This window comes from Danio aesculapii, chromosome 5 (assembly GCF_903798145.1).
Source record: "Danio aesculapii chromosome 5, fDanAes4.1, whole genome shotgun sequence".
Taxonomy (NCBI): Eukaryota; Metazoa; Chordata; class Actinopteri; order Cypriniformes; family Danionidae; genus Danio; species Danio aesculapii.
The window spans coordinates 8,846,782-8,859,966 of NC_079439.1; the positions used below are offsets into that span (position 1 = coordinate 8,846,782).

The 13,185-nt window shown below is 32.5% G+C and overlaps 1 protein-coding gene across 1 annotated transcript in view; it reads right to left on the bottom strand.

The window, feature by feature from the left end:
- Window positions 1–13,185, bottom strand: part of lifra (LIF receptor subunit alpha a) — a 71,184-nt gene that overhangs the window by 14,069 nt on the left and 43,930 nt on the right. Inside the window, exons 10-14 of the mRNA XM_056457328.1 lie at window positions 12,318–12,382; window positions 11,546–11,750; window positions 9,642–9,824; window positions 5,785–5,886; window positions 1,226–1,375 (exon numbers count right to left, since the gene is read on the bottom strand). Of these exons, the coding sequence (XP_056313303.1) occupies window positions 1,226–1,375; window positions 5,785–5,886; window positions 9,642–9,824; window positions 11,546–11,750; window positions 12,318–12,382 (705 nt within the window). The remainder of the gene's footprint in view (window positions 1–1,225; window positions 1,376–5,784; window positions 5,887–9,641; window positions 9,825–11,545; window positions 11,751–12,317; window positions 12,383–13,185) is intronic.

Here is a 13,185-nt window from a genome sequence, read left to right on the forward strand (position 1 = left end):
TGGACTGAAGCAGCTGATATTCATTTACACTTATGAAGGGCACAGGGTTCCTGAAAAACTACTGAGAGATTTCAGCTGCTGCCTGGGCTTTCACTGCCTTTCTACACCTCCATTTCTTCATGTGCGTCATTTCATTTGATCACCCAGAACTTTATTTCTAAACTAACTAGTTTTGTTTTCTTTGCCTATATGGGTTTCTTTTGTTTGTAAACAACATCCGGTAAAAATTTTGAGTCAAGTGCACCTTTACAAAGGTTTTGTGAGAAAAATGGTGACGTGTTCAATACTTCTTTCCCCCACAATATATTTGATTATAAAAAATATTTATGTGCGTATTTATAAATAGTGTAATTTTTTTTATACTTATGGGGTGGGATTCACCAGAGTTATCACACTACAGTATCATAATGATACTGTACTTGAGTCATGATATTTATTAACATTTTTGCTATTGTCAATAGTTCAAGTTGAAAGTTATATACATCTACATTTAGTCATTTAGCAGACGCTTTTATCCAAATCGATTTACAAATGAGGAAAAGAAAGCAATTTACACAACTATAAGAGCTATAGACAAGTTTCAGGTGTGTAAAGTCTAAGAAGCAAAGCATTAGTATTGTTTTTTTTGTAGTTATATAATATATATTTGATTATAAAAATATTTATACCAGTATTTATTAGTAATAGTGCAATTCTTTTTATAAATATAGAGGTGGGATTCTCCCACAATCCCACCAAACTACGGTATCATCACAATAATTGTGTCACGATACATATTATTGCGATTTTAAATATATCGCTATATTCCGCGATAAAATTTAAATATATTACAATGATAAAATATTGTGTTGTCCTTATTTATGATTTAAATAATAGTTTTTTATTAACTTTTTTTGGCTATTGTAATAATAGTTGAAGTTGTATAACACTTATTTGATCATTCAAAAGATTTAAATAAATATTTACTAATAGCGTAATTGGTTTTATGCATAAAAGGGTGGGATTCAGAGTCCCCACACTATGGTATTGTCACAATACATATTATTGCAATTTTAAATATATTGCTACATTCTGCAATGAGCTGCTATTTACCACCTTATTCCAAGTTATGCTTTATGAATGAATGATTAATACTTTTAGGACAACTTAGCTTAAACTTGTCTCAAATGTTGATTCTTAACATTTTTCTCTTCTTATAAGTGATTGGCTGTTTCTGTGTGCTTACCTATAAGATCCAGATGTGCAGCGTTTGCCATATAGATGTTGTATCCAAGAATAAATCCTCGCTGATGCTCCATTGCTGCAGGTTTCCAAGACAACAGCACATTCGAGCCAGTCTGATTGGCTGATAGTTCACGAACAGACTGTGAAGGAACTATGGAAATAAAGAGAGAAGCGCAAAGAATAGATTGTGTAATGGTTAATATTATTTTCAGATAATGAATAAGCGTCAAATTCCAAGAAAAGTCAGTATAAGAAGTTCCTATAAGAAGTAGGCATGAAACAGAAATTGTTGAGTTTTTTTTTCTTAGTCATTGTCATAGATATATACACTAGATATTGCATACGGACGCTGAGCATGCGTCAATAGCGCTGCCACATTTGTACAGTGCTCCCAAGACAAAGTCATTCAACCGCACTAGTCAAGACTAAAGCCAATGTGAAGATGCTGGACTTTAGCACTGTGTAGGGGTGTAGTAATGAGCAAACAAAGAAAACAAAGCATAAAGGTAGAACATTTCATAGGTAAGATTTAGTTTTTTACGTTTTTGTATGTTACGAACTTTTGTGCTAAACAAGTATTGATGATAATACAGTCTCTTACTGCGCTGACCATACGTAGCACCAACTCGTACTAAATTCTAGGCTTATGCTAGTTTTGTTAAATAAAATAAGCGAAATATGACAATTATAATATAAAATGAAATATGACAAGATGCTGCAGTGCTAGAAACTAGTATTAGACAAAACAAGTAGGGAGCGTAATACATTTTCATGCACACAAACCCATGCTCTTTGTCGGCAATGCACATGCATTCACTTATCCATCGATGTAGAAAAGTGATGTCATATTATAATTATAATTTTTGTAATTTAAAAAAATATTATATATATATATATATATACATATATATATATATATATATATATATATATATATATATATATATATATATATATATATATATATATATATATATATATATGTGTGTGTGTGTGTGTGTTTATATATCTGGCTCTGGATGGCCAGTCCTCCACTGCACCAACATCCCACATTCATTTCAAAGGAGCGCTACCCTGTACTAAAATGGCAGCTCTATTGACGCATTCCTTCCAATAGACAACAATAGCGTAGGCGACATCTAATGTAAATATTCATTAGTCATTGTGACAAAATTAGCATGAACTGGCCTCTTAAACAAGATAAAAAAACGTAGGGAGAAACTTGATTTTTTTCTGTGGGGAATTTATTGAAAGGTTGTATTGTGCTATAATGCTATGAATGACAAAACTAATTTATTTAATGTTGACTTTATTATTTGTGTATAACCAATGTTGCATCATACTTAGTTTCTGATCAAATCTTCTGACCAATCAAATGCTCTTTAGTATCTGACATGCCCCGCCCCTTCAAGACACTTCTCATTTGATTGGCTTGAGCTCAACCACTCTCACTGGCAGAGCTGTGATAAAAAACGTAACAATACAGGCTGTTTTTTAAAAAGGGGAGGAGCTACTCTATGTCCCGCCCATTCTTCGTACTTCAGTTGAGATTACGCCAAACATCGAATAAAAATAAAAAATGCACATTTCAAAGCACTTCACAGAACCTTTAAAAAACAAACAAATATATCTACATACAACAGACAAACAAACCACTTCCAGACAATGCGACTAGCATAAATCAATACATCCCATTAGCAGCAATGGCTAATGTAATTTAAGTGCCTGCGAAATCCAAATTGAGCTTTTGCGGCTTTTAAATCAATGTCTATCCACTATCAGAGGCCTTGCAACCATAATTGACCAAATAAATGTTGCAGATTCATGTTTAAATACAAGCATGTCCAATAAAATGCGCTCTAAAACTAAACGTAGCCTCCATCTATGCTATAAATATCCTGATTCATCAGTGTTTTGAGTTGACCAACAGATAGTGGATGAAATTGATTTGCTTGATTCCTTATCTTCATTGCTGTTGTCCATGAAGCATGTGAAGTTTGAGTCATAAGTAAACTTAATAAATAGGGTAAAAAAATATAATAATAATAATAATAATAATAATAATATAATACAATAATGAGTATAAATAAAAAGGGTCAGGCTCTCATATATGTTCTCCACAAACTTAATGAAGAGTAAAACATGAGCTCTTTAAATCCGTGGTTAATTCATTCATTCATTTTCCTTAGACTTATTCGCTAATTTATCAGGGGTCGTCACAGTGGAATGAACTGCCAACTATTCCAACATATGTTTTACGCAGCAGATGCCCTTCCAGCCACAACCCAGTACTGGAAATCACCCATACACTCATACACTAGGGCCAATTTAGTTTATTCAATTCACCTATACCAGATGTGTTTGGGCTGTGGGGGAAACCGGAGCACCCGGAGGAAAGCAACGCTAACACGAGGAGAACATGCAAACTCCACACTGAAATGCCAACTGGGCCAGACGGGACTCAATCCAGCGACCTTACTGCTGTGAGGCAACAGTGCTACCCACTGAGCCAATCAAGACCAATCTTATAGTAGAAAGCACGCATCACACATTTAATGACCATTCTTAACACTGTTAATTATACACATAAAGTGTGAAAAACCTCAAACATTATTATTATAAATATTACTACTACTAATAATAAAAATGTACATCAGTTCCCCCAAACTGCATGAACAACACTAACAAAACATAATTCTTCAATGTCAATGGCGCATGTCTATTATTCAATTAAATATAACAATATTTTATACATGTATAGCTTGTTGTTGCTGTTTTATAGATATTTATTACCTGATTTTGTTTGATCTTTTTCTGGTAAAGCATTTGCTGACAACTTCGACAATTGAGACTGATGTCTACTAGGCATGTGCCGGTATCACATTTTCATGCTGCGATTAATTGATTGAGCTTTTATCACGGTATACGGTATTATCACGATATTGCATTTTTACTAGAGAAACAGGTAAAAAAAACACAAAAAAACTTCAGTTTCGTCAACTTAGTAACTTTAAAAACTTTTTAATTAACTAAAAGTACTTCAAACATTTAAATATAAATAAAACAATACACAATATAAAAGTAAACTTGAGCAATTATATCAAAGTGAATGTGCAACGGGAAACCGTCTTCGATCAGCAATCCCTCTGCATTATTTTGGAACCCAAAATATTTCCAAACCTCTGACTTTACCCTTTTTGAAGGGGGATAAATTGTCGGCAGCATTCCTCCTTCCGCCATGCTTCTTCTTCGTGTGAGGATTAGAGAGCGGTGGCAGCGGCGGCGCGCACTGTGTGCACACAGTGCTTCTACATGCGGGGATTGTTTACATCAGAGTGCGCATCAGTTCTGCGCAGCATATACGCAGTGTTTCTTCAAGCGGTTGATGGAAAATAAGCTAAGGCGCGTTCTAAGAATATAAATTCGGATCTATTATTTTTCACGGTATTTTGAAGTGCTCGCGATAACAATATCGTGCATATTCATTACCGTGATTTATCGCATTACCGAATACCGGCACAAGCCTAATGTCTACCAAAATTTTTCTACCAGAATAACTCTGGTATAGCAGAGGGGTACTGCACAAAAATGGAATCAAGAAAGCCATGATAACAGAAAAAGAGCGGCTTGACCTGGTTTAATTGGATCCTACTGGCTTAGTCCGCTGTACACTTGTTGACGCCTGGAGTTTCCAACATTTCCGCACCATCCTTATACATAAACTGCCGATTTGACTTTAAAATAACTATATTCTCACTTGAAAAAGTCTTAAAACTTGATTTTGTGGCATAATTCATGAGTATTTTCCTAATTTTGCAGATTCCCGTCCGCTATTTACAGTCCTCATCGGTTTCTTGTGCAGCACATGCGAGTTTCTATAGTAATTATAAACATTCGGGAGAAGCGCATTTATTTCGAACTGTAATCAAAGCCGACTGGAACTACCTGTGTGTTTCAATGAAAATAATGTGCACCCTCCAGCCAATCAGAATCAAGAATTTCAACAGACCATAGAATAAATGTAAATAACCAAGAGCATGGAGTGACTGTAAAACACACTCATTTATTGCAGCATTGACAACAAAACTAACATATAGATTATTAGGATTAATCTTAGCCTAGTTTGTTAGCGGCAAATAATAAATCTCTAAAGTAACTTAATTTAGCCTGCTTTCATGCAACTGACTCGAGGCCAAATTCAGCCAGGATAGCCTCAAAACCCCAACTTAATCCCTTATCTTACTTTTGTGAAACACCCCTCAGATGTCTACCTGTCTTACCTACATGTCACTATATATTAAAAATATTCCACAGTAATGATATATCCTGCCACATCCCCAGCCCTACCAATCAACCAGAAATAGTTTCCACATATAAACTCTGAAAAGTATTTCCATTGGCTGTCTGTGTGTCATATAATGCTTCCATTCACATCGCACTACCACAGAGTGTTTAATAGTTTCACTGAACATTCACACTTAATTTATAGCTGGAAAAAATGTTGTGTTTACAGTAAAGTCTCCATGTGTGAGGTGTCTATAAAGGTGACGGTTGTCTTACTCATCTCCTGCGAGTATCCCTGCCATCTCTGCAGCAGTGAAGGAGATCCGGCTGACAGAGCAAACACGGACACGGTGAACTTCACTCCTTCCTCCAGAGACTCTGAAATCAGCAGAGACGCAGAAATCACTGAGGCGCATGGAGAACACATGCAGTCAACAGTGTAAACAAAAGCATTGAGAAATTCACATTCCAGTAGATTTTTCCAACTGTGTGTGGGATAAAGTGATCTCTGAGGTATTTGGAAACTGGAATAGTTTGAATCTGAAAATTTACTCAGCGTTTAACTTTTTACGAGCTTCTTTTTTACGTTGAACACAAAAGAAGATATTTTGAAAACTTCTGAACACTGGTAATCATTGGTATGCATTAGGGCTGCACGATAACAGAAAAAATGATAATCATGGCTATTTTGGTCAAAATGTTAATCACAATTAATAATGACGGCTACTCTTTTGTATATATAATATAATATAATATAAAAGAATATAATATAATATAATATAATATAATATAATATAATATAATATAATATAATATAATATAATATAATATAATATAAAAGAATATAATATAATATAATATAATATAATATAATATAATATAATATAATATAATATAATATAATATAAAATAATATAAAATAATATATTATAAATTAATATAATATAAAATATTATAAAATAATATAATATAAAATAATATAATATAAAATAATATGAAATAATATATTATAAAATAATATAATATAATATAATATATATAATATAATATAATATAATATAATATAATATAATATAAAATAATATAATATAATATAATATAATATAATATAATATAATATAATATAATATAATATAATATAATATAACATAATATAAAATAATATAATATAATATAAAAGAATATAAAATAATATAATATAATATAACATAATATAAAATAATATAATATAATATAAAAGAATATAAAATAATATGAAATAATATAAATTAATATAAAATAATATAATATAATATAAAAGAATATAAAATAATATAATATGAAATAATATAAATTAATATAAAATAATATAATATAATATAAAAGAATATAATATAATATAATATAATATAAAATAATATAATATAATATAATATAATATAATATAATATAATATAATATAATATAATATAATATAATATAATATAATATAATATAACTAAACAATATCTAAACATTTGTTTAAAGATGGACCGCAAGATGTGCTCAAAAGAGTGGCTACATGTTGTAAAGAACGATGGCAATTCTAATTATTAATTATTATCTAATTATTAATTATATGTCATTTTTAATAAGTAATTATTGTTATAAACTAATACGTTTTAAAGCAAAGTGTCACAACCAACATGACAAAGCATCTGCGTTTGGTTCACGTTCTTCACGAATATCGCATTAAAAGAATGACGTGTTATGTTCATTGAGCATCCTGCGGCTGCAACCGTAGTTGTGCATTTTAGTTTAACTTTTTGAGCGTGACGAGCAGTTCGGTGTTTAAATACCTTGAGGTGAAACTAAACAGTGCATTCTCTCCGCCTCCTCATTCAGAAACAGCAGGACGTGCTGCTGAAGCACGCAGGAGAGATGGCGTTACACTTCGTTATTCAAAATCTTAGCTGTTGTATTTGAGTCGAAAGAATATATTAAAGTAGAATGTTCTTTTAACAGCCCCGATATGTTTAATCTTTTTCTTTTGCAAAATTCCTGTCATTTCTCTTCTGCAATCTGCTTGATTCTTTTAAAACCGAAAGCAGCGCCCGTTTTTGGTGTTTTTCTATAAGATACACGTTTGTGAAAGTTTTATTTTGTGTGTATAGTCTTTAATGTGCTTTGCATCATTTTATTCTATTTAAGGCAGCACTCAGACGCAAATTTATCCTCGAAAACATGGCATGATAGAGATGAATGTGTTGGATGTTTGCTTTTTTTTCAATTCCTGATCCTTTTGCATAAAGGTTTTAATTCAATTCAATTCAATTCAATTCACCTTTATTTGTATAGCGCTTATACAATGTAGATTGTGTCAAAGCAGCTTCACATAAAAGGTCACAGTAAATAGGAACAGTGTAGTTCAGTTTGTAGTGTTTAAGTTCAGTTCAGTTTAGCTCAGTTCAGTGTGGTTTAATAATCACTACTGAGAGTCCAAATACTGAAGAGCAAATCTATCGATGCGCAGCTCTACAGATCCTGAACCATGCAAGCCAGTGGCGACAGCGGAGAGGGAAAAAAAACTTCACTAAAGGCGGAAGTGAAGAAAAAAAACCTTGAGAGAAACCAGACTCAGTTGGGCACGACCATTTTAATTTCTCCGCTGGCCAAACGTCTTGTGCAGAGCTGCAGTCTCAGTGGCGGAGGTTTTAATCAAACGACAGGTAATTTAATTACTTTCGATGTGCTACAATATTTTTAAACGAATGTTATTTTTTTTAAAAAAGCATATATACATATTAAAACTGTAAAACAGAATAAAGTACACAGTTTAATCGGAAAATAAAGGAAATTAGTTATGTATTTCATTATTTAATGCAGAAAACAGGCTAGTCTTTTTATAAATTGAGTTTAATTGATCTGAACTTTTAATTACATTTTCTTTTCTTGTAAATAATAAAAGTTGCATCAGATTGATGAAAACAAACCTGAATACCTGTGTGAACAGGGCCACAATGACTTTTTTTTACATTGAAACAATTGGATACAGTGTCAAAAAACTGCTTAATCTCCACGAATATTTGATTAACTTCTAAAACAAATGTTGTCTGGTTTAGTGATGTTAGTAATGCATAGAAAAACGCAAAGCAGAATTCCTGAGCTCAATAATCCACTAATGACAGACACTTTGTGATGGCTTTCAAGATGGTTATTGAGGTTTGTTGTGTTACCTTGAGAAGTTTGTACTGAACAGGAGCAAAGGCTACCTGATCAACATTGCATTCCTTGAAAAAAACACTTGCAATCTAGACGCAGTCACCTCATGCTTGTGATGTGGTACAATCTGTAAACGCCCCCCATTAAAATAACGGCTTAGTCTTTATACTGTAAAATCGTGATGATAATTATTGACCGTGAGCCACAAATATCTTTATCGTGATAATAATATGATTAATCGTGCAGCCCTAGTATGCATAGTGGGGGGAGGGGGGTACAATATAAGTCAACGGTTACTGGTTTCCAGCTTTTGTTAAATAACCTTTTCATTCAGACTTTTTTCCCCAGAAGATGCGCCTGAAATGTCATCTATGCGACCTTAAAATATATTTAGTGCGAGTGCATTAAACTGTGACCAGTTTTTACTGCAAATAAAACTAATATTGCAGCTCATGAAAAGACTATTGCTATTAAGATGACGTATGCAAATAATAAGTTATAAGTTAAGTCAATATCATCCATGAAATATCAGACACCACCCTTAAGGACAGCACAGTTATTATTGTTAACTCCGTTCACCTCATTCACCTCAAGTAGTGCGTGCAGGGTTAGTGAGCGCATGCAGATTTTTATTGTTTGTTAGTTAGTTTCTGTTAAATATGTTAATATAAAACTTATAATTTTTGGTGGGTGCGCCTAAATTTTGGCTAGTGCGCCTGAATTTTTGAAGTTTGGAGCACCAGTGTTACCAAGCAAAGAGGTTCATTTCGAGCTCTGACATGGTTTTAAAAAATTGCTCCTCGTTTACACACCCTTTATTTTTATTTTATCTACTGTTACAGTTAATAATTAAAACAGGCCGTTTTTGGTTATAACAGATCCTAGATTTACTAAACTGAAAAAGACTTGTGTCCAACAGATTCATGATTTACAGATGAAGTTTAATAACTGACCTCTCTCTATAGTGAAACTGTTATTTGTTTTTAGAACTTTCCCCCACTGGACGTGGCACAGTCCACTGCAGCCGCTCGGAACCCACTCCACCACATACCCTCTGCTGGCATTGGCACTCGGCTGCCAGGACAGATCAAATCTTCCATCGGTGCCAAGCAGCTTAGACACAGACAGCTGAGAATCTAAAGCAAAGAAGGTCACACAGATACACATACAATGTAGATTAGTTAACATTTGCTTTTTTACCTTGTGACTACAGCATTCAGAACATTAAAGCAAATAAATTATTGCCATGTAAATTGTATATATATATATATATATATATATATATATATATATATATATATATATATATATATATATATATATATTTATTTAATAATAATAGTTAATATATATTATTATTATTATTATTTTAAATAAATGTTCAAATTAATTATTAACCTAATTATAATATATCAAGGTCTTGATAATATAAATATGGAAATATGGATAATTTTAATCATCTACTCATTAAAATGAAAAGGAAATATTAAGTAAGAAACTTAAAGGTTTTAATAACTGAATCTATGATATCTAGAAATCGAGAAACTGGTTTTGTTGAATATTAATTATTTAATAAAAAGAGTTAATATTTAAACTTTAGCTGCTATTTTAATGATATATAAAATTACCTAACAATATTCATAAAAACATTCCTAAATACATTACCTATTGTTGATTTTTTCTATTTTTCATCATCTATTACTATAAATAAGGTGAAATATTAAATAAGCAACTTAAAGGACAATTGTGCCTATGATTTCCAGAAATCACAGAAAACACGGAAGCTATCTTAATGTCATACTAGTTGTATTGAATATTAACTATGAAAAGGAAACTAAAATGTTATTAAAAACCAGAACTAAAGGATTAACTTTAGCTGCCCCTGCTCTACCTACAGTAGAATATATAACATAACTTACTGAATAACAACAATATTAACAAAAACATTAAACAAATGACTATTTTACATATAAATGTACATATTTATATAAAGCTACTGGGAAAAAATGAGCAGAAAATGACAATTGCTCAGTAAAACAACTGTATTTATATCTGTTTTGACTGAAAATCTGAATTATTCCAGGTTAAAATACGGAGATTGCGATGTTATAAATGAACTTAAACACATCTGAAAATATGGCCTTTTTGTTATTATGAATGATTGTCATTCAGGCTCTAAATGACAACATTTTTATTTTAAATAAGTAATAAATGTTCACAATTTGCAAAACAAACAATAAAAAAAACACAAATAACATTAAATATTTGACATTATTTATATATTCATATGTAAAACGGTTTTATTCAAACATATTTAAGAATCATAAATTCAGTCTCTTGTTTTCCCCCATAACTATATCCAGTTAAAGTCAGAATTATTAGCCCTCCTGAATTATTAGCCCCCCGTATACTTTTCCCCAATTTCTGTTTAACTGAGAGAAGACAGAGAGATTTCTAAACATAACAGTTTTAATAACTCATCTCTTATAACTGATTTATTTGATCTTTGTCATGATGACAGTAAATAATATTTGACTAGATATTTTTCAAGACACTTCTATACAGCTTAAAGTGACATTTAAAGGCTTAACTAGGTTAATTAGGCAAGTCACTGCATAACAGTGGTTTGTTCTGTAGACAATCAAAAACATATATTGCTTAAGGCGCTAAAAATATTGACCTTAAAATAGTTTTTAAAAATTAAAAACTGCTTTTATTCTAGCTGAAATAAAACAAATAAGAGTTTCTGTAGAAGAAAAAATATTATAGGAAATACTGTGAAAAATTCCTTGCTCTGTTAAACATCATTTAGGAAATATTCGAAATACTGTGTGTGACTGCTCCTGATTTCCTCTACCTGCTCGATATGCTGGTGCGGTCACACTCGATGCCTGAGAGAGTCCTTTTGGGTTGCGTGCTGCCACGGAAACGGTGATGTCACTGTCGTTGTCAGGCATGATGGGATAACTAATGTTCCCAGGAGATAGAACTACTGGTGTCGGGCCGCTTTGGAAAAATTCATAGCTGATCAGTGCACCGTGACTTTCCCTAACAGACAGAGGCTGAAGGGCAGAAAACACATACCAGGTTTACTGATAACAACAACAACAACATGATGTTCAGATTAATGACAATAGAGTCATTTTGTATGTGGACCCTTTTCACATTTCCAGGTTTCTCAGCAGCAGAAGTCTTCATAGTTGGGTAAACTTAGAGCGCAGTGAATGGGAGAGTACAACAAAAAATTGTCTTACAATCCTATTAGCCAAAATAATAAAAGAAAAACTCCATGATGGTGTTATCAAGACTTTCAGAAGAAGGAAACATCTAGTGTGAGACTGATGACAACAGCTAGAAGAGAGAACAAATACAAATGTACTGTCCTGCCTCATAGATGCTGCATTAGAAATGTCTCACATAAGCAGTTCTTAGTTTATTTATTTTTTTTGTAAATTGATGCGAAGATGATATAATACATACATAGATATAAATGTACGAATATTAAAAAAACAACTAAATATTAAAAACTTTCAAGGGTTAAAGATAATGATGACCCCTAAGCGCATCATAACAGTCTTGTGAAAAGGGTCCATCATTAATGTTGGTTAACAATATTTAATAAAACCTACTTTCCAAAACACACGTCCTGTGTTACTGCTGTCCATCCAGATCCACACATCAGGAGCATCGGGAACTGCAAAAAAAATAAAAAATTATAATAATAATTGTCTGAAATTTGTTTAATTTTCATGTATTTGAAACAGTGAAATATTATTAATAACTAAAATAACTTTATATTTGTATTCGTAATCAATTGTCATTTAATGCTGTGATTCAGTCTTCAGTGTCACATGATCCTACTGAAATCATCCTTATACAAGTGCTCAATAATGATCTATTATTATAAACACACACCGGCCACTTTATTAGGTACACCTTACTAGTACCAGGTTGGACCCGCTTTTGCCTTCAGAACTGCCTTAATCCTTCGAGCCATAGATTCAACAAGGTACTGAAAATATTCCTCAGAGATTTTTGTACATACTAGCATGATAGTATCATGCAGTCGCTGCCATCTGAGTACAGTGAACTCATTGTCATGTTCAAGAAACCAGTCTGATGTGATCCTCGATTTATGACATGGCGCGTTATCCCGCTGGAAGTAGCCATCAGAAGATGGGTACACTGTGGTCATAAAGGGATGGGCATGGTCAGCAACAATACTGAGGTAGGCTGTGACGTTGACATGATGCTTAGTTGGTACTAATGGGACCAAAGTGTGCCAAGAAAATATCCCCCACATCATTGCACCACCACCACCAGCCTGAACCATTGATAGAAGGCAGGACGGATCCATGCTTTCATGTTGTTGATGCTCATCAGAGACTCATCAGACCAGGCAACATTTTTCCAATCTTCTATTGTGCAATTTTGGTGAGCCTGTGTGAATTGTAGCCTCAGTTTCCTGTTCTTAGCTGACAGGAGTGGCACCCGGTG